This window comes from Staurois parvus, unplaced genomic scaffold (genome assembly GCF_062004578.1).
Source record: "Staurois parvus isolate SC_StPar_1 unplaced genomic scaffold, SC_StPar_1.0 ptg000155l, whole genome shotgun sequence".
NCBI classification, from domain to species: Eukaryota; Metazoa; Chordata; class Amphibia; order Anura; family Ranidae; genus Staurois; species Staurois parvus.
The window spans coordinates 2,094,241-2,121,877 of record NW_028317951.1 but is presented as its reverse complement, the minus strand read 5'-3'; the positions used below and the strand labels follow the sequence as shown (position 1 = coordinate 2,121,877).

Sequence of the window (27,637 nt, the reverse complement as noted above, 5' to 3'; positions counted from 1 at the left end):
TGATGATCTCTAAAATGTTTGGATAGTGAGTGGAATTTAAAACCTTTTTTAATATTATTAAAATGTTCCCTTAAGCGATCTCTGAGGCGCCTTGTGGTCCTACCCACATACTGAAGATTACAAGAACATTGAAGAAGGTACACTACATGGGTGGTATTACAAGTAATCATAGGATTAATAACATAACATTTACCTGTAACATTAGATACAAAATCCTCCACCCTAGTTTTACGTATACCATTGTATCTACAGGCAATACACCTGTTACACGGGTAAAACCCTTTAAGTCCAAAAGCAGATGACAACCTCATAGGTGGATCCACCACATTGGGGGCCACTGTAAGCCTAAGGGGAGGTGCCCTTCTAAAGGTAATCTCAGGATAGTCAGGTAATGCTTCACCCAAAATAGGATCCCCTCTAAGGATGGCCCAGTTTTTCTTAATTATCCTAGTGACCTCCCTATGTTGTATGGAAAAATTTGTGATAAATGGACAAAATTTACTTGGTCTAATTCTCCCACCCCCAGTAAGTAGTACAGTCCTATCGGAGGAGGCAACTTCCTGAATGGTTTGATCAAGAATATCAGGATCATACCCTTTTTCTGTAAACCTCTTTCTAAGCACCAATGATTGGTGATGATAATCATCCAGACTCGTACAGTTTCTCCTCAACCTGAGAAACTGCCCCTTCGGGATATTCCTTAACCAGGCTGGGTGATGGCAACTGTCCATGGGTATATACCCATTTTTGTCTGTATTCTTAAAATAAGTTTTAGTTAAAATCTTACTGCCATCATTAATCAAAACCAAGTCTAAAAAGTTGATTTCCTTAAGGTCATAAACATAAGACAATTTGATATTCAAACTATTGTTGTTAAGAGAGATAAAAAAGTTGTTAAGTGAAGACTCATCCCCCTGCCATAAAAGAAACACATCATCAATGTAACGCCTATAGAAGATCAGGGGCGGCCAATCTCGGGAATATATTAAGTCCTCCTCCCACCTGGCCATGAACAAATTGGCCAGGCTGGGGGCAAACTTCGCCCCCATAGCAACCCCCATAACTTGCAGATAAAAAACATGGTCAAACCAGAAAAAATTCCTATGCATAGCAAAATCTAGAAGTTCCAAAATGAACTCCTTTTGTTGTTGGGGGATATCAGATACAGTATTAAGATAAAATTGAGCTGCCTCCATACCATCACAATGCCTAATGTTGCTGTAGAGAGCAGATACATCCGCCGTAACCAAATAGGTTTTCTCATTGACACTAAGGTCAGTTAGATCAACCAATACCTGCTTCGTGTCCCGTAAATAGGCCGGTGTTGTTTTAACCAAAGGCTGCAGGAAATAATCAACATATTCCCCTATACGGGAATTCAGTGATCCGATGCCACTAATGATTGGTCTCCCAGGGGGGCACACCGGATTTTTGTGGATCTTAGGAAGGCAATATAAAACCGACAGCCGGGGGGCAGCTGGGCATAAATATGCTCTCTCCTTTTTGGTTATTATACCCTTATTATAGCCTTTATTAATAATACTTTTCAATTCCTTTTTATAAGGAAGCAGAGGGTTTTTAGAAAGTGGTTGATATGTTTCCCTATCATCAAGTAGGAGAAACACTTGGGTCATGTAGTCCTTCTTATCCATGACAACGACCCCCCCTCCCTTATCCGCCGGCCTAATAACAAGATCTTTATTGGCCAACAATGATTTTATCCCCAGATTGATCTTATGTTGATTCCGTATATTCTTGACTTTAATTTTATCCAAATCTTTTAAGACCATGCTTTTAAAAGTATTGATATGTGATTGTGAAGGGGGGTTAAAAAGTGAGGCATTACTTAAATTGGACGATTTAAAACCATTAATAGAAGGATTAGACAGGGGTTGTGTAGTTAAAAAATACCTTTTGAGAGATAGTCTCCGTGTGAACCTATGAATGTCCACATATGTACCAAATTTATCCAATTTATTCTTAGGTGCGTATTTTAAACCTTTATTCAATAAGTTAAGTTCATCATCCGTAAGTTCTACTTTGCTTAGATTAAAAATACCCTCAGCTTTCACATTTTTCTCTTTTTGTGGTCTGTTGACTCTCTTTCCTCCTCGCTTTCCTCTGCGCGGGTACTTCTCTTGCGGGTCTGGCCCCCCCCTAAAAAATGATTGGGTTTAAGGTTTTGAGGACCTGGTGTCCTATTGGGCTGAAAGTTGGAATTTTTAGGCCTTTGATTGTTTCTAGAGTTATGTGAAGAGCTCTGTGAATTATGATCAACATAATAATTATTATTAGCCCTCCTATCATTATAATAGGAATTATTTGGTTTAAAAGGACCACTCTGACCCCTATGTTGCGGAGGTTTCCAATATGATTGATCATTGCCATTATAAAACTCATTAGGGTAATAATAATAATTATCTTCCTGTGGATCCCTCCAAGATACTCTACAATGTCCTGGCGATTGGACCCAACCTCTAGGATGGGGATAATATTGGGGTCCTTCATTGTGGTATTGATCCAAAGGATGTGATCTAATATCCCTATCTCCTATATTCCTATCCTCATATTCATAAAGGACATCATACCTATTATGGGTCGGAACATTATATTTGACTCTGGGTTGTCCCTGTTTAGACGATTTAGATAAAGAGGGCGGGGGTCTGGGACTATTGGGGGTCCTATTGTGCAAAGAGGAATATTTCTGCTCAGTAGCACTAATATTTCCCTGATTAGGCCCAGCTAAACTGTCCTCATCATTACTCGTAGAACTCTGCCATTTAAATACTTTATTGTTCTTGAAATCTATTACATCCCTATTATACTTTTTCTTCTTCTTACTTTTTTGTTCCCTTTCGGTCTTATCCAAAAGGTTTTTAACCCTATCAGATTCCATTTTATAGTCCTCTCTATTCATATAGGGTAATAGTTTCTCTCGCGTTTTGTTAATCTCGTTATCAAGAAAAGCTAATTTTTTCTTTTTCCGAATCACTAGAAATTTTAATAAATCTAAACCCATATTGTTAAAAAAGGTGAACCATTCCGTTTCACAGTTAATGTCACCATTCTCAGGGGGTACCTCCCACCTCAAGGACCTAGGTACCATCCCCTCTTTAATATACTTTTCAAGAAGGGTAATATCCCATATAGTTCTGATTTCTGCCGTGGCATGATTAGCCAGATGAAGAAAGATGCCATGTAGGTCATCATCAGGAGTATCCTGAATAAACACATCATCAGTAATAACTGATCTTCTGGATCTAATCTCAAAAATATCCATAATAATTGCTGCTCAACTCTATACAGAGGCACAAATTGAAAAACTAAAACAGGGTGAGTGAGCGCAAATCACAAGACAGCAGCTAGCACACAAGGCAATCCTCAACACCAAAAAAACAAAATATACAAATGGTATGCAGCGCTAAATGGTATATCAACCATCAATAAAAAGATGGATGAGACAGTGAATAAACAGTCAAAATATGAATAGTTCCATATAGATAAAACATAAATAAATGTTAAAATCCAGTCCGGCTTGTGGAAAAATCCAGTAAATGATTGCGCTTACCACAAAAACATACAAACAAAGCGTTGTATGTATATGATGGACATCAGGGCCTGGTCAGCAACTAGAACAGCATCCGGTCACCATATGAGACTTCCAGGAATGGTGGAAACCCCCCACGGTCATCTCCGGTTTTACCAGCAGGTCCAACGAAGTCCTCTCCACGCACTGTTCATCTGGATCACACCACCTTGGTAACGCTCATAAATAATGAGCCAGAGCAAAAATGGGCAATGATGGTGAAGTAAGTTTTAATTGGTGAACAGTAAAATATAAAGCATATAACTCACATAGTGGGAAAAACACAGCCCAGGTCAAACGAAGAATTTTCCCTGGTGATCTGTGGTTCCCTGGTAATCTAATGGCGTCTGTTGGGTGGATCCCCTAACATGTTTCGAGCCACGCTCGTTGTCAAAGGGGTGAATCCTATCCCAAGGACGCCAGCATTTAAAAATACCGCGGTCGCGCCTGCGCAGTGAGCACCTCGCGCCGCTGAAATGAATGGCGCATGCGCGGGTGACGTCACTCACCAGCCGCCGCCGAACCCCATTGCGCATGCGTAGGCGCATGCGCAGAACTCATAATGAATCCCCCTCTCACAGCCATCCGCCCGCAAGTGAGCGGGCAAAAATCCGAAGGGAAAGCCACACTGCGCATGCGCAGGCGCATGCGCCGACGTCATTAAAGACGAAAATTAAAATCTCAAGTCTCCCAACCCTAATGGGCGGGCATATAACGCACAGGGAGGTAAATAAGGAAGCCCAGTTTACCTAGCAACCACAGCTCCCCCATGAAATTCCAAAGCATAAATATAAATAAGAAACCTTAAAAGAAAATACTATAGTATTCTTAAAGGGACCACAGATCTTAAACAAATAAATAGTTGCTACATGGGAACAACCATTATACTGCAAACCAGGGACACCCCATCAGATAAAAGCACAATGGGGTGCCCGATGGATACAGAGCCCCCCAACAGGAGTCTATACCGTAAATATACATAACATCATAATATAGTGCAATACATGTCACTACAACCATATGATCGTGCAATCACATGACTTGTGACCCCGTACATTAACGATCAATTGGAGTGTATAGTGGTGTAATCCAATAAATAAATATTAGTATATGAAAAACATCCTATGCTATCCGTTAGTGGACACATAAAAATGATAAAATACTATAAAATGAAATAAAACCATTTGTTAACCCCCTTGCTCATGTAGGTAGGGCACAGATAGTATAAATGAATAAAAAAATTGACATCAGGTAAATACAATAAGATGATAATGGTAGAAACTGGATATCTATTAAAATTCTAAGTAAGCAAAGGGCAAAAATAGCAGGAAATCAACTGTTATCAATAAAAGAATTAATATCCAAATCAACATTCAAACCTTGAGGTTGTAAAGATTTAAGCTCCACTATCCACTTAGTTTCGAGCTGGGACACTGCTCTCCTTTTATGTCCCCCCCTCCACTGCTGGATAATCACATCAATAGCAGTGAATCTTAATGATGAAGGGTCCCTAGCATGATGATCTCTAAAATGTTTGGATAGTGAGTGGAATTTAAAACCTTTTTTAATATTATTAAAATGTTCCCTTAAGCGATCTCTGAGGCGCCTTGTGGTCCTACCCACATACTGAAGATTACAAGAACATTGAAGAAGGTACACTACATGGGTGGTATTACAAGTAATCATAGGATTAATAACATAACATTTACCTGTAACATTAGATACAAAATCCTCCACCCTAGTTTTACGTATACCATTGTATCTACAGGCAATACACCTGTTACACGGGTAAAACCCTTTAAGTCCAAAAGCAGATGACAACCTCATAGGTGGATCCACCACATTGGGGGCCACTGTAAGCCTAAGGGGAGGTGCCCTTCTAAAGGTAATCTCAGGATAGTCAGGTAATGCTTCACCCAAAATAGGATCCCCTCTAAGGATGGCCCAGTTTTTCTTAATTATCCTAGTGACCTCCCTATGTTGTATGGAAAAATTTGTGATAAATGGACAAAATTTACTTGGTCTAATTCTCCCACCCCCAGTAAGTAGTACAGTCCTATCGGAGGAGGCAACTTCCTGAATGGTTTGATCAAGAATATCAGGATCATACCCTTTTTCTGTAAACCTCTTTCTAAGCACCAATGATTGGTGATGATAATCATCCAGACTCGTACAGTTTCTCCTCAACCTGAGAAACTGCCCCTTCGGGATATTCCTTAACCAGGCTGGGTGATGGCAACTGTCCATGGGTATATACCCATTTTTGTCTGTATTCTTAAAATAAGTTTTAGTTAAAATCTTACTGCCATCATTAATCAAAACCAAGTCTAAAAAGTTGATTTCCTTAAGGTCATAAACATAAGACAATTTGATATTCAAACTATTGTTGTTAAGAGAGATAAAAAAGTTGTTAAGTGAAGACTCATCCCCCTGCCATAAAAGAAACACATCATCAATGTAACGCCTATAGAAGATCAGGGGCGGCCAATCTCGGGAATATATTAAGTCCTCCTCCCACCTGGCCATGAACAAATTGGCCAGGCTGGGGGCAAACTTCGCCCCCATAGCAACCCCCATAACTTGCAGATAAAAAACATGGTCAAACCAGAAAAAATTCCTATGCATAGCAAAATCTAGAAGTTCCAAAATGAACTCCTTTTGTTGTTGGGGGATATCAGATACAGTATTAAGATAAAATTGAGCTGCCTCCATACCATCACAATGCCTAATGTTGCTGTAGAGAGCAGATACATCCGCCGTAACCAAATAGGTTTTCTCATTGACACTAAGGTCAGTTAGATCAACCAATACCTGCTTCGTGTCCCGTAAATAGGCCGGTGTTGTTTTAACCAAAGGCTGCAGGAAATAATCAACATATTCCCCTATACGGGAATTCAGTGATCCGATGCCACTAATGATTGGTCTCCCAGGGGGGCACACCGGATTTTTGTGGATCTTAGGAAGGTTTTTCCCACTATGTGAGTTATATGCTTTATATTTTACTGTTCACCAATTAAAACTTACTTCACCATCATTGCCCATTTTTGCTCTGGCTCATTATTTATGAGCGTTACCAAGGTGGTGTGATCCAGATGAACAGTGCGTGGAGAGGACTTCGTTGGACCTGCTGGTAAAACCGGAGATGACCGTGGGGGGTTTCCACCATTCCTGGAAGTCTCATATGGTGACCGGATGCTGTTCTAGTTGCTGACCAGGCCCTGATGTCCATCATATACATACAACGCTTTGTTTGTATGTTTTTGTGGTAAGCGCAATCATTTACTGGATTTTTCCACAAGCCGGACTGGATTTTAACATTTATTTATGTTTTATCTATATGGAACTATTCATATTTTGACTGTTTATTCACTGTCTCATCCATCTTTTTATTGATGGTTGATATACCATTTAGCGCTGCATACCATTTGTATATTTTGTTTTTTTGGTGTTGAGGATTGCCTTGTGTGCTAGCTGCTGTCTTGTGATTTGCGCTCACTCACCCTGTTTTAGTTTTTCAATTTGTGCCTCTGTATAGAGTTGAGCAGCAATTATTATGGATATTTTTGAGATTAGATCCAGAAGATCAGTTATTACTGATGATGTGTTTATTCAGGATACTCCTGATGATGACCTACATGGCATCTTTCTTCATCTGGCTAATCATGCCACGGCAGAAATCAGAACTATATGGGATATTACCCTTCTTGAAAAGTATATTAAAGAGGGGATGGTACCTAGGTCCTTGAGGTGGGAGGTACCCCCTGAGAATGGTGACATTAACTGTGAAACGGAATGGTTCACCTTTTTTAACAATATGGGTTTAGATTTATTAAAATTTCTAGTGATTCGGAAAAAGAAAAAATTAGCTTTTCTTGATAACGAGATTAACAAAACGCGAGAGAAACTATTACCCTATATGAATAGAGAGGACTATAAAATGGAATCTGATAGGGTTAAAAACCTTTTGGATAAGACCGAAAGGGAACAAAAAAGTAAGAAGAAGAAAAAGTATAATAGGGATGTAATAGATTTCAAGAACAATAAAGTATTTAAATGGCAGAGTTCTACGAGTAATGATGAGGACAGTTTAGCTGGGCCTAATCAGGGAAATATTAGTGCTACTGAGCAGAAATATTCCTCTTTGCACAATAGGACCCCCAATAGTCCCAGACCCCCGCCCTCTTTATCTAAATCGTCTAAACAGGGACAACCCAGAGTCAAATATAATGTTCCGACCCATAATAGGTATGATGTCCTTTATGAATATGAGGATAGGAATATAGGAGATAGGGATATTAGATCACATCCTTTGGATCAATACCACAATGAAGGACCCCAATATTATCCCCATCCTAGAGGTTGGGTCCAATCGCCAGGACATTGTAGAGTATCTTGGAGGGATCCACAGGAAGATAATTATTATTATTACCCTAATGAGTTTTATAATGGCAATGATCAATCATATTGGAAACCTCCGCAACATAGGGGTCAGAGTGGTCCTTTTAAACCAAATAATTCCTATTATAATGATAGGAGGGCTAATAATAATTATTATGTTGATCATAATTCACAGAGCTCTTCACATAACTCTAGAAACAATCAAAGGCCTAAAAATTCCAACTTTCAGCCCAATAGGACACCAGGTCCTCAAAACCTTAAACCCAATCATTTTTTAGGGGGGGGCCAGACCCGCAAGAGAAGTACCCGCGCAGAGGAAAGCGAGGAGGAAAGAGAGTCAACAGACCACAAAAAGAGAAAAATGTGAAAGCTGAGGGTATTTTTAATCTAAGCAAAGTAGAACTTACGGATGATGAACTTAACTTATTGAATAAAGGTTTAAAATACGCACCTAAGAATAAATTGGATAAATTTGGTACATATGTGGACATTCATAGGTTCACACGGAGACTATCTCTCAAAAGGTATTTTTTAACTACACAACCCCTGTCTAATCCTTCTATTAATGGTTTTAAATCGTCCAATTTAAGTAATGCCTCACTTTTTAACCCCCCTTCACAATCACATATCAATACTTTTAAAAGCATGGTCTTAAAAGATTTGGATAAAATTAAAGTCAAGAATATACGGAATCAACATAAGATCAATCTGGGGATAAAATCATTGTTGGCCAATAAAGATCTTGTTATTAGGCCGGCGGATAAGGGAGGGGGGGTCGTTGTCATGGATAAGAAGGACTACATGACCCAAGTGTTTCTCCTACTTGATGATAGGGAAACATATCAACCACTTTCTAAAAACCCTCTGCTTCCTTATAAAAAGGAATTGAAAAGTATTATTAATAAAGGCTATAATAAGGGTATAATAACCAAAAAGGAGAGAGCATATTTATGCCCAGCTGCCCCCCGGCTGTCGGTTTTATATTGCCTTCCTAAGATCCACAAAAATCCGGTGTGCCCCCCTGGGAGACCAATCATTAGTGGCATCGGATCACTGAATTCCCGTATAGGGGAATATGTTGATTATTTCCTGCAGCCTTTGGTTAAAACAACACCGGCCTATTTACGGGACACGAAGCAGGTATTGGTTGATCTAACTGACCTTAGTGTCAATGAGAAAACCTATTTGGTTACGGCGGATGTATCTGCTCTCTACAGCAACATTAGGCATTGTGATGGTATGGAGGCAGCTCAATTTTATCTTAATACTGTATCTGATATCCCCCAACAACAAAAGGAGTTCATTTTGGAACTTCTAGATTTTGCTATGCATAGGAATTTTTTCTGGTTTGACCATGTTTTTTATCTGCAAGTTATGGGGGTTGCTATGGGGGCGAAGTTTGCCCCCAGCCTGGCCAATTTGTTCATGGCCAGGTGGGAGGAGGACTTAATATATTCCCGAGATTGGCCGCCCCTGATCTTCTATAGGCGTTACATTGATGATGTGTTTCTTTTATGGCAGGGGGATGAGTCTTCACTTAACAACTTTTTTATCTCTCTTAACAACAATAGTTTGAATATCAAATTGTCTTATGTTTATGACCTTAAGGAAATCAACTTTTTAGACTTGGTTTTGATTAATGATGGCAGTAAGATTTTAACTAAAACTTATTTTAAGAATACAGACAAAAATGGGTATATACCCATGGACAGTTGCCATCACCCAGCCTGGTTAAGGAATATCCCGAAGGGGCAGTTTCTCAGGTTGAGGAGAAACTGTACGAGTCTGGATGATTATCATCACCAATCATTGGTGCTTAGAAAGAGGTTTACAGAAAAAGGGTATGATCCTGATATTCTTGATCAAACCATTCAGGAAGTTGCCTCCTCCGATAGGACTGTACTACTTACTGGGGGTGGGAGAATTAGACCAAGTAAATTTTGTCCATTTATCACAAATTTTTCCATACAACATAGGGAGGTCACTAGGATAATTAAGAAAAACTGGGCCATCCTTAGAGGGGATCCTATTTTGGGTGAAGCATTACCTGACTATCCTGAGATTACCTTTAGAAGGGCACCTCCCCTTAGGCTTACAGTGGCCCCCAATGTGGTGGATCCACCTATGAGGTTGTCATCTGCTTTTGGACTTAAAGGGTTTTACCCGTGTAACAGGTGTATTGCCTGTAGATACAATGGTATACGTAAAACTAGGGTGGAGGATTTTGTATCTAATGTTACAGGTAAATGTTATGTTATTAATCCTATGATTACTTGTAATACCACCCATGTAGTGTACCTTCTTCAATGTTCTTGTAATCTTCAGTATGTGGGTAGGACCACAAGGCGCCTCAGAGATCGCTTAAGGGAACATTTTAATAATATTAAAAAAGGTTTTAAATTCCACTCACTATCCAAACATTTTAGAGATCATCATGCTAGGGACCCTTCATCATTAAGATTCACTGCTATTGATGTGATTATCCAGCAGTGGAGGGGGGGACATAAAAGGAGAGCAGTGTCCCAGCTCGAAACTAAGTGGATAGTGGAGCTTAAATCTTTACAACCTCAAGGTTTGAATGTTGATTTGGATATTAATTCTTTTATTGATAACAGTTGATTTCCTGCTATTTTTGCCCTTTGCTTACTTAGAATTTTAATAGATATCCAGTTTCTACCATTATCATCTTATTGTATTTACCTGATGTCAATTTTTTTATTCATTTATACTATCTGTGCCCTACCTACATGAGCAAGGGGGTTAACAAATGGTTTTATTTCATTTTATAGTATTTTATCATTTTTATGTGTCCACTAACGGATAGCATAGGATGTTTTTCATATACTAATATTTATTTATTGGATTACACCACTATACACTCCAATTGATCGTTAATGTACGGGGTCACAAGTCATGTGATTGCACGATCATATGGTTGTAGTGACATGTATTGCACTATATTATGATGTTATGTATATTTACGGTATAGACTCCTGTTGGGGGGCTCTGTATCCATCGGGCACCCCATTGTGCTTTTATCTGATGGGGTGTCCCTGGTTTGCAGTATAATGGTTGTTCCCATGTAGCAACTATTTATTTGTTTAAGATCTGTGGTCCCTTTAAGAATACTATAGTATTTTCTTTTAAGGTTTCTTATTTATATTTATGCTTTGGAATTTCATGGGGGAGCTGTGGTTGCTAGGTAAACTGGGCTTCCTTATTTACCTCCCTGTGCGTTATATGCCCGCCCATTAGGGTTGGGAGACTTGAGATTTTAATTTTCGTCTTTAATGACGTCGGCGCATGCGCCTGCGCATGCGCAGTGTGGCTTTCCCTTCGGATTTTTGCCCGCTCACTTGCGGGCGGATGGCTGTGAGAGGGGGATTCATTATGAGTTCTGCGCATGCGCCTACGCATGCGCAATGGGGTTCGGCGGCGGCTGGTGAGTGACGTCACCCGCGCATGCGCCATTCATTTCAGCGGCGCGAGGTGCTCACTGCGCAGGCGCGACCGCGGTATTTTTAAATGCTGGCGTCCTTGGGATAGGATTCACCCCTTTGACAACGAGCGTGGCTCGAAACATGTTAGGGGATCCACCCAACAGACGCCATTAGATTACCTAGGGAACCACAGATCACCAGGGAAAATTCTTCGTTTGACCTGGGCTGTGTTTTTCCCACTATGTGAGTTATATGCTTTATATTTTACTGTTCACCAATTAAAACTTACTTCACCATCATTGCCCATTTTTGCTCTGGCTCATTATTTATGAGCGTTACCAAGGTGGTGTGATCCAGATGAACAGTGCGTGGAGAGGACTTCGTTGGACCTGCTGGTAAAACCGGAGATGACCGTGGGGGGTTTCCACCATTCCTGGAAGTCTCATATGGTGACCGGATGCTGTTCTAGTTGCTGACCAGGCCCTGATGTCCATCATATACATACAACGCTTTGTTTGTATGTTTTTGTGGTAAGCGCAATCATTTACTGGATTTTTCCACAAGCCGGACTGGATTTTAACATTTATTTATGTTTTATCTATATGGAACTATTCATATTTTGACTGTTTATTCACTGTCTCATCCATCTTTTTATTGATGGTTGATATACCATTTAGCGCTGCATACCATTTGTATATTTTGTTTTTTTGGTGTTGAGGATTGCCTTGTGTGCTAGCTGCTGTCTTGTGATTTGCGCTCACTCACCCTGTTTTAGTTTTTCAATTTGTGCCTCTGTATAGAGTTGAGCAGCAATTATTATGGATATTTTTGAGATTAGATCCAGAAGATCAGTTATTACTGATGATGTGTTTATTCAGGATACTCCTGATGATGACCTACATGGCATCTTTCTTCATCTGGCTAATCATGCCACGGCAGAAATCAGAACTATATGGGATATTACCCTTCTTGAAAAGTATATTAAAGAGGGGATGGTACCTAGGTCCTTGAGGTGGGAGGTACCCCCTGAGAATGGTGACATTAACTGTGAAACGGAATGGTTCACCTTTTTTAACAATATGGGTTTAGATTTATTAAAATTTCTAGTGATTCGGAAAAAGAAAAAATTAGCTTTTCTTGATAACGAGATTAACAAAACGCGAGAGAAACTATTACCCTATATGAATAGAGAGGACTATAAAATGGAATCTGATAGGGTTAAAAACCTTTTGGATAAGACCGAAAGGGAACAAAAAAGTAAGAAGAAGAAAAAGTATAATAGGGATGTAATAGATTTCAAGAACAATAAAGTATTTAAATGGCAGAGTTCTACGAGTAATGATGAGGACAGTTTAGCTGGGCCTAATCAGGGAAATATTAGTGCTACTGAGCAGAAATATTCCTCTTTGCACAATAGGACCCCCAATAGTCCCAGACCCCCGCCCTCTTTATCTAAATCGTCTAAACAGGGACAACCCAGAGTCAAATATAATGTTCCGACCCATAATAGGTATGATGTCCTTTATGAATATGAGGATAGGAATATAGGAGATAGGGATATTAGATCACATCCTTTGGATCAATACCACAATGAAGGACCCCAATATTATCCCCATCCTAGAGGTTGGGTCCAATCGCCAGGACATTGTAGAGTATCTTGGAGGGATCCACAGGAAGATAATTATTATTATTACCCTAATGAGTTTTATAATGGCAATGATCAATCATATTGGAAACCTCCGCAACATAGGGGTCAGAGTGGTCCTTTTAAACCAAATAATTCCTATTATAATGATAGGAGGGCTAATAATAATTATTATGTTGATCATAATTCACAGAGCTCTTCACATAACTCTAGAAACAATCAAAGGCCTAAAAATTCCAACTTTCAGCCCAATAGGACACCAGGTCCTCAAAACCTTAAACCCAATCATTTTTTAGGGGGGGGCCAGACCCGCAAGAGAAGTACCCGCGCAGAGGAAAGCGAGGAGGAAAGAGAGTCAACAGACCACAAAAAGAGAAAAATGTGAAAGCTGAGGGTATTTTTAATCTAAGCAAAGTAGAACTTACGGATGATGAACTTAACTTATTGAATAAAGGTTTAAAATACGCACCTAAGAATAAATTGGATAAATTTGGTACATATGTGGACATTCATAGGTTCACACGGAGACTATCTCTCAAAAGGTATTTTTTAACTACACAACCCCTGTCTAATCCTTCTATTAATGGTTTTAAATCGTCCAATTTAAGTAATGCCTCACTTTTTAACCCCCCTTCACAATCACATATCAATACTTTTAAAAGCATGGTCTTAAAAGATTTGGATAAAATTAAAGTCAAGAATATACGGAATCAACATAAGATCAATCTGGGGATAAAATCATTGTTGGCCAATAAAGATCTTGTTATTAGGCCGGCGGATAAGGGAGGGGGGGTCGTTGTCATGGATAAGAAGGACTACATGACCCAAGTGTTTCTCCTACTTGATGATAGGGAAACATATCAACCACTTTCTAAAAACCCTCTGCTTCCTTATAAAAAGGAATTGAAAAGTATTATTAATAAAGGCTATAATAAGGGTATAATAACCAAAAAGGAGAGAGCATATTTATGCCCAGCTGCCCCCCGGCTGTCGGTTTTATATTGCCTTCCTAAGATCCACAAAAATCCGGTGTGCCCCCCTGGGAGACCAATCATTAGTGGCATCGGATCACTGAATTCCCGTATAGGGGAATATGTTGATTATTTCCTGCAGCCTTTGGTTAAAACAACACCGGCCTATTTACGGGACACGAAGCAGGTATTGGTTGATCTAACTGACCTTAGTGTCAATGAGAAAACCTATTTGGTTACGGCGGATGTATCTGCTCTCTACAGCAACATTAGGCATTGTGATGGTATGGAGGCAGCTCAATTTTATCTTAATACTGTATCTGATATCCCCCAACAACAAAAGGAGTTCATTTTGGAACTTCTAGATTTTGCTATGCATAGGAATTTTTTCTGGTTTGACCATGTTTTTTATCTGCAAGTTATGGGGGTTGCTATGGGGGCGAAGTTTGCCCCCAGCCTGGCCAATTTGTTCATGGCCAGGTGGGAGGAGGACTTAATATATTCCCGAGATTGGCCGCCCCTGATCTTCTATAGGCGTTACATTGATGATGTGTTTCTTTTATGGCAGGGGGATGAGTCTTCACTTAACAACTTTTTTATCTCTCTTAACAACAATAGTTTGAATATCAAATTGTCTTATGTTTATGACCTTAAGGAAATCAACTTTTTAGACTTGGTTTTGATTAATGATGGCAGTAAGATTTTAACTAAAACTTATTTTAAGAATACAGACAAAAATGGGTATATACCCATGGACAGTTGCCATCACCCAGCCTGGTTAAGGAATATCCCGAAGGGGCAGTTTCTCAGGTTGAGGAGAAACTGTACGAGTCTGGATGATTATCATCACCAATCATTGGTGCTTAGAAAGAGGTTTACAGAAAAAGGGTATGATCCTGATATTCTTGATCAAACCATTCAGGAAGTTGCCTCCTCCGATAGGACTGTACTACTTACTGGGGGTGGGAGAATTAGACCAAGTAAATTTTGTCCATTTATCACAAATTTTTCCATACAACATAGGGAGGTCACTAGGATAATTAAGAAAAACTGGGCCATCCTTAGAGGGGATCCTATTTTGGGTGAAGCATTACCTGACTATCCTGAGATTACCTTTAGAAGGGCACCTCCCCTTAGGCTTACAGTGGCCCCCAATGTGGTGGATCCACCTATGAGGTTGTCATCTGCTTTTGGACTTAAAGGGTTTTACCCGTGTAACAGGTGTATTGCCTGTAGATACAATGGTATACGTAAAACTAGGGTGGAGGATTTTGTATCTAATGTTACAGGTAAATGTTATGTTATTAATCCTATGATTACTTGTAATACCACCCATGTAGTGTACCTTCTTCAATGTTCTTGTAATCTTCAGTATGTGGGTAGGACCACAAGGCGCCTCAGAGATCGCTTAAGGGAACATTTTAATAATATTAAAAAAGGTTTTAAATTCCACTCACTATCCAAACATTTTAGAGATCATCATGCTAGGGACCCTTCATCATTAAGATTCACTGCTATTGATGTGATTATCCAGCAGTGGAGGGGGGGACATAAAAGGAGAGCAGTGTCCCAGCTCGAAACTAAGTGGATAGTGGAGCTTAAATCTTTACAACCTCAAGGTTTGAATGTTGATTTGGATATTAATTCTTTTATTGATAACAGTTGATTTCCTGCTATTTTTGCCCTTTGCTTACTTAGAATTTTAATAGATATCCAGTTTCTACCATTATCATCTTATTGTATTTACCTGATGTCAATTTTTTTATTCATTTATACTATCTGTGCCCTACCTACATGAGCAAGGGGGTTAACAAATGGTTTTATTTCATTTTATAGTATTTTATCATTTTTATGTGTCCACTAACGGATAGCATAGGATGTTTTTCATATACTAATATTTATTTATTGGATTACACCACTATACACTCCAATTGATCGTTAATGTACGGGGTCACAAGTCATGTGATTGCACGATCATATGGTTGTAGTGACATGTATTGCACTATATTATGATGTTATGTATATTTACGGTATAGACTCCTGTTGGGGGGCTCTGTATCCATCGGGCACCCCATTGTGCTTTTATCTGATGGGGTGTCCCTGGTTTGCAGTATAATGGTTGTTCCCATGTAGCAACTATTTATTTGTTTAAGATCTGTGGTCCCTTTAAGAATACTATAGTATTTTCTTTTAAGGTTTCTTATTTATATTTATGCTTTGGAATTTCATGGGGGAGCTGTGGTTGCTAGGTAAACTGGGCTTCCTTATTTACCTCCCTGTGCGTTATATGCCCGCCCATTAGGGTTGGGAGACTTGAGATTTTAATTTTCGTCTTTAATGACGTCGGCGCATGCGCCTGCGCATGCGCAGTGTGGCTTTCCCTTCGGATTTTTGCCCGCTCACTTGCGGGCGGATGGCTGTGAGAGGGGGATTCATTATGAGTTCTGCGCATGCGCCTACGCATGCGCAATGGGGTTCGGCGGCGGCTGGTGAGTGACGTCACCCGCGCATGCGCCATTCATTTCAGCGGCGCGAGGTGCTCACTGCGCAGGCGCGACCGCGGTATTTTTAAATGCTGGCGTCCTTGGGATAGGATTCACCCCTTTGACAACGAGCGTGGCTCGAAACATGTTAGGGGATCCACCCAACAGACGCCATTAGATTACCAGGGAACCACAGATCACCAGGGAAAATTCTTCGTTTGACCTGGGCTGTGTTTTTCCCACTATGTGAGTTATATGCTTTATATTTTACTGTTCACCAATTAAAACTTACTTCACCATCATTGCCCATTTTTGCTCTGGCTCATTATTTATGAGCGTTACCAAGGTGGTGTGATCCAGATGAACAGTGCGTGGAGAGGACTTCGTTGGACCTGCTGGTAAAACCGGAGATGACCGTGGGGGGTTTCCACCATTCCTGGAAGTCTCATATGGTGACCGGATGCTGTTCTAGTTGCTGACCAGGCCCTGATGTCCATCATATACATACAACGCTTTGTTTGTATGTTTTTGTGGTAAGCGCAATCATTTACTGGATTTTTCCACAAGCCGGACTGGATTTTAACATTTATTTATGTTTTATCTATATGGAACTATTCATATTTTGACTGTTTATTCACTGTCTCATCCATCTTTTTATTGATGGTTGATATACCATTTAGCGCTGCATACCATTTGTATATTTTGTTTTTTTGGTGTTGAGGATTGCCTTGTGTGCTAGCTGCTGTCTTGTGATTTGCGCTCACTCACCCTGTTTTAGTTTTTCAATATATGCATTGCTACTTAAAGCGGAGCTTTACCCACAACAATGTATAAAATAATGTTCTTTAGCAAGGAACATACATTCCACGTTAATAATTATGCTATCAAAATGTGTGTGTTCTATAAATTGCCTCCAACATTGCTCCTGTTTCTTCTTGATGGAAGATGCCATTTTACTGAAGCCCAGAGCCCCTAAACAGCTGTAAATTATGAAGTGGAACTAAACCCATCAATTTAACAGTTTCAAAAAACAGTTACAACTGTTTGCTTGTGTCCTCAGCCAAACTGTTAAACCATCAAATGGCCGGTGTCATAACTGATCACATGTGTTGCACCTGGGCAGTTGCAGATCAAACAGAAGCAGCTTTCTTGACTGTAAAGGATAGGAGGGATTAATGCCACTTTAAGTGCCTGTTCACATATATGTGGATTGGATGCTGTTTGAACCGCATCCAATTCGCATGACATGTGAAATACCATTGCTACTTATGGTGCCTGTTCACATATGTCCGGTTCACTGGCGGTGCAGATTCAGTGCGGATTTAAAAAGAGTCACGTCTGATTTCTGAGCAGTGGCTTCAGGTTCACGTGCGGATTGCAGGCTATTGACTTCTATGGGAACCATTCCTAAACCGCATATTTGTGAACGGGATAAAATCCTGTCCTGAACCAGATGTAAACCTGACATGAACCTGTGAACAGCTACTGTATCAATTAGTTGTGGAACCTGAGCTTCAATCTGCACTGCACATGTGTAAATCTGCACTAAGGCTGTCAGCAGATCGGCCTCTACAAATTCAGCAGTGCCTAAAAATGTCTACAATTAGAGAGCAACTGAGCATGTGCAGAGTAGGCTGAGACCGTGTAATTTAAACAATATAGACACTTATTTTTAATGTTTTACATAGCTTTACCTGCAATAGGGGCCAGCCTGACGTTATCTAGCAGGACATAATTTTCTGACTAAAGTTCCAATTTAAATTGGACACTTTTATATATGTCTTCTGTTACATTTTCATGTTGGCCATTGATGTAAACTCCCACATAATTTATAGCATTAAAACTGCTGACCAATTAAGTAATTGAAGCAACTGAAACGTCCAAAGGATCCTAGATTAATTTATTACCAGATGTATGGAGAAATGTCCAGTGTCATATACTATGAAGCAGGCACTAAATAACAACACTTCAGCAGAGCTAGTAGGCAAAGGAAAGCCAATGTTTTATTTTTAACCTTTTTGCTGGTAGCATTAGTAAATAGATAGGGAGGTATATTGTATTTACTTGTTTTAAACTTTTTTTTTACATTTCTTCAGTTAGTTCCTGGTTTCCATGCCTAGGCAAATGATGTCATGCATTTCAGGAGGTGAGGAGGGGTGTTTTCAGCTAAGCACATTCTCCTGTATGCATACCTGAGCTAAGGGCAGATGAATTCTAGAAAGTAAATGCTACATGAATCATCTGCCATTACTTAAGATGGTCACGGGCAGAAATGCTAGGGGGTTTTCCATAGTTGGCAACATTTCCCAAAAATTTTCAAGGACACTTTTTTGTAGGAGGAGTGATACTTAAATTACTTAAATTACTCTGAATGTTGGGCGTGGCTTAAAGGTGGTGTGGTTAAATAGAATCTGAGATTTTCTTGGGCTCCCCCATACAATTTTGCTCTCCACCTATTTATCTAAAAAAAATCTTTAATAATATAAATACAGTGATTGGTTGCTCGAAGTTACAGCACATTACCTCTCACTGATTGGTTACTAGAGGTTACTGCCGTTAGTACAGGGGAGGGTCAGAGACTGCGGACATGGCACAAGGGATGCTCAGAGTACAGTATGCTCTGCCACAAATATTACAGTATGCTCCACAAATACTACAGATGCTCCAGCATAAATATCACAGTATGCTCCACCATAAATATCACAGCATGCTGCACCATAAATATTACAGTATGCTACACCATAAATATCACAGTATGCTCCACCATAAATATCACAGCATGCTCCACCATAAATATCACATTATGCTCCACCATAAATATCACAGCATGCTCCACCATAAATATTACAGTATGCTACACCATAAATATTACAGCATGCTCCACCATAAATATTACAGCATGCTCCACCATAAATATCACAGCATGCTCCACCATAAATATTACAGCATGCTCCACCATAAATATTACAGCATGCTCCACCATAAATATTACAGTATGCTACACCATAAATATTACTGATGCTCCTCCATAAATATTACTGATGCTCCACCAAAAATATCACAGTATGCTCCACCAAACTGCACCCCCCCCCCCCCCACACACACACACAACTCTCTCTTTCACAACTCACCTCTGCTACACTATTGAGCAACATCCTCTGGTGACAGTGTCCATGCTGTCCGCTGCCTCCACTGCTTCCTCTCCACTGCTTCCTCTGCTGCTACAATGTACATATACAGTACATGAATATAGAGATATACCTGTGAAAATACCCCTAAATCCTTGTCCCATGGGAATACAGTAGAGATTAGATTCATAATTAGGGATGTTGGCAAGTGTACTCATTAAGTTACCACCATATTTTCTATTTTTATGTGGTCAACCTGCTTATTACAATATATTTTATATGCAGCTCCTGTTATTCTAGTGAACCCTGTCCCTTCTGCTCTGGGATTCCATACCTAGTATTAGCTTTGAGCTTGATAACCCGGATAGGCAAGAGCCAGGTTATTGCTTCCACTGGCAATATATGTATCACAAACTTAGAAGTCCAGTCACATGTCAGATGAGAAACTGTTAGGGTAGGATTAAAGCACAGAGTAGATAGACTGATTCTGAGTTCCAGTGCCACACTACAGCTCTTGCCAGTGAGAACTGCGTTCCAGGCTAGTTAGACAACAGTTGACGGATCCCTCCTGTGACCGCTGATCTTGTCTTCAGGTCTCCAACACAAAGAGAGTTGCCACATTATTCTCAGGGGCCCCTGAAACTAGACTTTGCTGTACCATCCATCTGGAGGTATTGCTAATAATAACAACTATATATACCCTGGTACATGTGCACAACTCTATCAGGATACTTATCAGGCTCTTTGCTGTTATTACCTGTTTGTACATTGGATGTATGTACCTTTTATTTATCTCCTCATATATAAAGCTTGTATTATTTGTATACTGATGTGCATCTGTTTGCTTATCGTTATTGTTATATGCCGTTTGCAGTAGTTCTTCTGCTCCCATATACTTTGTTTAGATTACTGAATAATTTCCCAGGAAGGGAATCCTCTCTGTTCATAGAGGCCCTGTCCTGGGTGGAGGCACTGCCAACTTTGTTATAAAACCCACTCTTCCACTTGGCAAAGGTTCTGGTTCTCTTATTTACCTACAGGTTGAGTGAAATATCCTGTCTGATGAGGGCCATTTCCCATAGCCCTCTCCAAAAGAGGGCTACACACCTGCAGTGTTCTAAAGAGGAACATTTCAGTTTCTGAATTCCTTTAGACGGGATCTCCAAGAAATTAAATTTTTGTTGCAGAGGGTGGCATGTATCTTTGTCCAGACTTATGAAAAAATCATTGAGCCAATCACCCAAGCAGAAAATTATATTTCTGGTGAAGTTCTGTATACCAACTGTGTACAGAAGGCCTTCAGGTTGTCATATTGCATTGAATTTTACATAAAAATAAAAGTGTGCAGATTAAAAAGGAAAGGTAGTTTTTGATTACATTTAACTACACTATAGTTTGTGTAGCAATTGTTTATGCCATATTATTATTTTTTTAATTTACCATTTTCTACTGATGAAAATGGAATTACCCTTTAACCTCCCTGGCGGTATTCCTGAGTGTAGCTCGGGGTAAAGTTTCAGTACCAAAAGCGGTAACCCCGAGCTACACTCGGGCTTATCATGCGGCGTTGCTCAGGGATTCCCTACAGCGCTTACCTTGTCCTTCGCTCCCGTCATGCGTCCCCTGCAGCATCCCCGGCCATCTCCTCTGGCCGATGGCGGCATCTGGCTTCCGTGTTCCGGTGCCTGTGACGTCGGGATGTACGGGCGCCGGAACCGGCTGCAAATTTGAACATTTTTAAAAAATTACATTTTTTTAAAAACGATTATTTCATAGCAAAACATTCCTGTATCAAAGCATTTCACATACATTTTGTCCCTACTGCTTTGTCCTGTGCCCTGCCTGCATTTTGACTGTTCTTTCTGCCTGGAAACTCAGAAAAGTCCACGGCATCCAAAAAGCGTCCCTTTAGGTCAAAATCGGTTTTAGACCGGCTAGAGAACAGCGATAGTAAATCAGAACTACTTGCAGAATTGAGTGATAATGAATCATGGGGGATATTCGTCATCAGACACTGAAAACGATTTTGCGACTTTGCTCAATGATGTGCGAACTTGGCGCTATATTTCAAATTTCAGTGTTTTTGGTTTGATTATATTATTGAATTACATTTATTATTATTATATTATTATTTTTTATGAGTATTTATTAAATTATAATTTATGATTTCGTGTTTCAAGTTTTATCATATCCGGAATGTTTACTAGACTCTTGTTTGGACAGATTTCAGGGAGTTATTCCTAAATTACAGGCCTACAATAAAAAAAATACATATTTCCATGCAAAAAAATGGTACCGCTTTTGGTACAAAATTCCTGACATAATCATACCGCCAGGGAGGTTAAGTATGTTTGCCCTCCATACATAAGGGCTCTGTTTCCAACACAAAGAAATAGATCAAATAACCACAAGCTGATAATTAAGCAGAAAACCCTACATAAAGGCTGTGTACACACAAGATAATCAATTCTCTGGCAGACCCAGGGTGGTGTATTGTACTAATTGTAGGCTAATCATCTCTTGATTTATTACATATAATGGGAAGTACCTGTAAAATTATGTAAATGTTATCACGGAGCCTAACAATTTATGTTTGTTTGGAAATTACTAGAACTATGTTTATGTACATCACTTAACATATTTTGCAATTTATATTGGCAGAATTATAACAAGCCCTCAATCATGGCATTGGCAGTACCACTTGCAGTGAGATTTCTTCAGCAGGGAAATAAGGAGTTGTGCAGAAACATGTCGAGTTACATATCTCTGGTAGCCATTGCTAAAGCAGATCTGCTGGTGGATCACACAGAGGCAATTCTAAGGAGCATCCTGCAAGGTACTAAAGGTCATTGCACATGACACTGTTTTTGATTGCAGTGAATATACAGAGTTATAATAAAAACGATTAATATGCTACAATTTTGTGAATCAATGCACTATTATTGATGTATTGCAAATGCTGCCTGTTTGACTATGTTTGATCTATCCTTAATGTACAAATAGGACAACATGTTTAAATCTGAAGTCTGGAGAAAACTTAAATGCCCTCTGCAGTGGGGCTGCTCCAACATTGCAAGGGTTAAATGCAAAAAGCAATTTTACTTACCTGATCCTCTGCTCCCTTAGGCTCCTCAAAGTTGTAGTTGATTGCAGATTGGTCCCTGCAACCTTTTCTCCCCTATACTCTGGTGATGGGATGCTCCCTGACATCATTAAGATGAATCTAGAGTCCTTAGCCCCGCACTGGATGCAAGGACACCAAGGGACAGTCCACTGTCAGAGTAAAGGGGAGCAGAGGAGAAGTCCAGCTGCTGGGGGAGCAGAAGATAAGGTAAGTTTACCTGCTCTTTGCAACCCCCCAGACATTATTGAACAGTGAACCCTTGCAGTACAAAGGCAGCCCCAAAGGAGAATTTATGTTCCCCCTGGTGTTGGGCTTTAAATGCAGCTTATATGTTCTACAAAACGCACTCATTTTCATGATGGCAGGAATAGTAATACTGATTAACTTAAAGTGGACTTTAGTTCTTTGAGCTCTTTGAAGTACAAAAATGCAGGAGTTCGTAATTTGGATTTTGAGATGAATTTGGAGCACACCTGAGGTCATCTTTTTTACTCCTTTTGATTGAAAATAATGTTTTGTTTAATTCAGACTTTTTCAGAGAACTTTGGGATGATGTAATTTAACTCTGCATTTTATTGAATTAATTTATCACGTTGCACTTTTGCACTAAACTTGTATTTATTCATTGACACTATTTTTGCATTATGGTTTCTGAAATGTACTGGGCACTGTTTTATATATTATATGTGTAGCCAGATGTTTGGCTAAGAATGGAGCGTAAGAGGAACATTGGCTGCAGCTACTCTCTCTAGCTGCTATCGTGCGATGCTGGGTGTGACCAGATGGTGAGCTGCAATACCACTGGGACTGATGAGCTGCTGCTGTGGTGATATACTATCTGCTGCTAGAGAGACTGAGCCCTTAAGGAACTGACAATACAGCCATAGTACAGCCATCTATTAGCCTTATTGCTGCCTGCAGGCTTGACTGGAACTGGTCTCATGTGCACCAATAGTACAGCTGTGTCCCAACGCTAGCCAGCTGAGGAGTTAGGACAAAAGACAGTCCTTTTTATACCTGCTACATGGAGACCTTCACCTATTGCGTATACTATGAGGTACCTTTCAGGGAACATATCCCTAAAACCATATCCCATTCTCCTAGAGTACGCTCTAGACCATTTATATTGTTATTATTATTAATACTTACTTTGCAGTTAATGCTAATATGTACTCTTTATTGTTGACTTTGCTGATTCATGAGTTATCCCAGTTTTTTGGTTTAGTGATTATACTGTCTAACAGACTGTGTCTGAACCTATCTTCTGTGTGTTTATTAATGCTCGAACCACCATTTATTATAGCTTGTATTAACACGTTGAGTTCATTTACCTCTTAATGGTCTTGTGTCTGTCGCCTGGTACTAATTCATTGCGTTAAAGGTATTTATATTCATGAATGCTCTTACAAGTGTTTGCAGAAGCTCTCACTCAACCAGGTGTGTCAGAGGGGCTGCAGGTGTTCTTGGAGTCGAGATGTAGAACAGAGAACCCAAAGTGACTCCTGTGGGGGTAGCAACAAACACTTTTTTTTTATCATATTATGATATTTATACAGCTGCTAGTGTTACAAGTTTTATTAATCTCATCTCTGGAGTGAGATTTTAATTAATTATCTCCACTTCCTGTCTGGTATAACTGTGTCACCAAAAAGGGAAGTGAGTGGGTATATCTCTAAAGCAGACCCAGATAGCAATACATCTCTACAGGGGTTCTATTCTGTGCCCACTCCAAGGAAAACTAGAAGAGAAAATGGTTCTAGATACACTTTCATGTCAAAAGATGGAACTGTGGTTAGCATGCTTGCTTTGCAGCTCTGAAGTCACATGTAGACTTCCCTCCAAAGACACTAAGAGGGAGATTTACTAAAACTGTTGCACACAGAATCCGATGCAGCTGTGCATAGTAACCAATCAGATTCTAACTTCAGCTTGTTCAATTAAGCTTTAACAGTAAAATCTGGAAGCTGAATGGTTACTTAGCACCAGATTCTGTGTGCACCAGTTTTAGTAAATCTTCCCCTAATTTTGAGCAATGTGCTAAGTACAGTTATCCCCATAGTAAGAGGTGACATGATGATGGTTGCATGGTTAGAAGACTTGCTTTACTGCACCAGGGTCATTTAGTGACCATTATGTATCCCTGTGGCATTTTCATGTTCTTCTCTTGTTTGTTTGGGTTTTCCCTAGGTGAACCAATTTTGTCTCAACTAACTGGCCTCCAAAATTGTTTGTGTATAATATATGTAGATGAATGACTATGGGTATGTATATTAAACTAGAAGCTCCTTAGAGGGCAAGACCTGTTGTGATTAGTACATGTATTTAGTACAGTAAACAAATGAAATAAACACATGGATAAATCATCTAGTTACTGTGAACTGTAATGTGGACATATATGTCAGTTATTGGAGTTCAGTAGACAAAAATGCTTACTCCAAATACTGCCCATTCTTTACCACAAAGGATGATCATAAGGAATAACCATACATACAACTATTCTCCTTATTGAAATAGTTTTGATGTTTTGCAATGCATATTAGCACATTATGTGAAACTTACCTTAAAATGAAGCCCTCCAGTAGCGTGCTGTCACTGCTGACAGTGCTTTCATCTTCACTCAGTACTTTTTCCAGGTTTGCAGGCTCCGGTGACTTGAATGGCCGAGCCAACATGATGTCACTTCTGCTCATGTGCACAGGAGTCACTTTTTACAGCACACAACTCTGAAGGAACAGCATGGGCACGACGTTCCTTTAGAGCACATGTGCCAGTGGTACACTGGTAAATATCTCCTAAATGGTGCATATTTAGGAGATATTTACAGTACCTATAGGTAAGCCTTATTATAGGCTTACCTGTAGGTATAAGTTAAGAAAAAGACTTTACTACCACTTTAAGGTCTAGTACCATTTGGTGCACCACGGACCTCCATTTACGTAGACCTTTTGAATGATGGTTGGTGATGATACCTCTTTTGACCTCCTAAAAGAGCTTTAAAGGCTGTGAAAAGGAGGGGAGACCTTGAGCTTTACAGTCAGATGTTCTCAGAATTTTATAGAACAAGAAACATCCTAAAAGTATTCTGTGTCAGAAAAAAACCCAAGATAATTCTGTATCTGTGTCAGGATGCAGTGATCAAAAGTGAGCTCACCACTGAGGTGCAACCGAGCATGCACATTTTTTATTTTATTAAGGGCGGCCTTACAGTACCTTCCAGAAGTGAGTACACCCCTCACATTTTTGTAAATATTTTATTATATCTTTTCATGTGACAACACTGAAGAAATTACACTTTTCTACAATGTAAAATAGTGAGTGTACAACTTGCATAACAATGTAAATTTGGTGTCCCCTCAAAATAACTCAACACACAGCCATTAATGTCTAAACCACTGGCAACAAAAGTTAGTACACCCCTAAGTGAAAATGTCCAAACTGGGCCCAATTAGCCATTTTCCCTTCCCTAAACAGCTGGCAACAAAAGTGAGTACACCCCTAAGTGAAAATGTCCAAATTGGGCCCAAAGTGTCAATATTTTGTGTGGCCACCATTATTTTCCAGCACTGCCTTAACCCTCTTGGGCATGGAGTTCACCAAAGCTTCACAGGTTGCCACTGGAGTCCTCTTCCACTCTTCCATGACGACATCACGGAGCTGGTGGATGTTAGAGACCTTGCGCTCCTCCACCTTCCATTTGATGATGCCCCACAGATGCTTAATAGGGTTTAGGTCTGGAGACATGCTTGGCCAGTCCATCACCTTTACCCTCAGCTTCTTTAGCAAGGCAGTGGTTGTTTTGGAGGTGTGTTTGGGGTCGTTATTATGTTGGAATACTGCCCTGCGGCCCAGTCTCCGAAGGGAGGGGATCTTGCTCTGCTTCAGTGAGTCACAGTACATGTTGGCATTCATGGTTGCCTCAATGAACTGTAGCTCCCCAGTGCCGGCAGCACTCATGCAGCCCTAGACCATGACACTCCCACCACCATACTTGACTGTAGGCAAGACACATTTGTCTTTGTACTCCTCACCTGGTTGTGGCGTACGGTCTGAGCACTGATAGGCTGACCCCCCACCCCTTCAGCCTCTGCAGCAATGCTGGCAGTACCCATACATGTATTTCCCAAAGACAACCTCTGGATATGACACTGAGCACGTGCACTCAACTTCTTTGGTCGACCATGGTGAGGCCTTTTCTGAGTGGAACCTGTCCTGTTAAACCGCTGTATGGACTTGGCCACCGTGCTGCAGCTCAGTTTCAGGGTCTTGGCAATCTTCTTATAGCCTAGGCCATCTTTATGTAGAGCAACAATTCTTTTTTTCAGATCCTGAGAGAATTCTTTGCCATGAGGTGCCACGTTGACCTTCCAGTGACCAGTATGAGAGAGAGCGATAACACCAAATTTAACACACCTGCTCCCCATTCACACCTGAGACCTTGTAACACTAACGATTCACATGACACTGGGGAGGGAAAATGGCTAATTGGGCCTAGTTTGGACATTTTCACTTAGGGGTGTACTCACTTTTGTTGTCAGTGGTTTAGACATTAATGGCTGTGTGCTGAGTTATTTTAAGGGGACAGCAAATTTACACTGTTATACAAGCTGTATACTCACTACTTTACATTGTAGCAAAGTGTCATTTCTTCAGTGTTGTCACATGAAAAGATATAATAAAATATTTACAAAAATGTGCGGGGTGTACTCACTTCTGTGAGATACTGTATATACAAGAAACATGCAAAAATCATGTCACTCCAATACACATGGTACTGCAGTACCATGTGTTTTGCCATGTGTGCTCGTTTGCAAGTATTAACGCATCTGAAAAGGGGCAACACCAAAGTGTGTGACTTTGTATAT

The 27,637-nt window shown here is 40.0% G+C and overlaps 1 protein-coding gene across 1 annotated transcript in view; it reads left to right on the top strand.

Moving 5' to 3' along the window:
• Positions 1–27,637, top strand: part of VEPH1 (ventricular zone expressed PH domain containing 1) — a 468,187-nt gene that overhangs the window by 75,542 nt on the left and 365,008 nt on the right. The window contains exon 4 of the mRNA XM_089675407.1: positions 22,313–22,487. Coding sequence (XP_089531533.1) covers positions 22,313–22,487 — 175 coding nt within the window. The remainder of the gene's footprint in view (positions 1–22,312; positions 22,488–27,637) is intronic.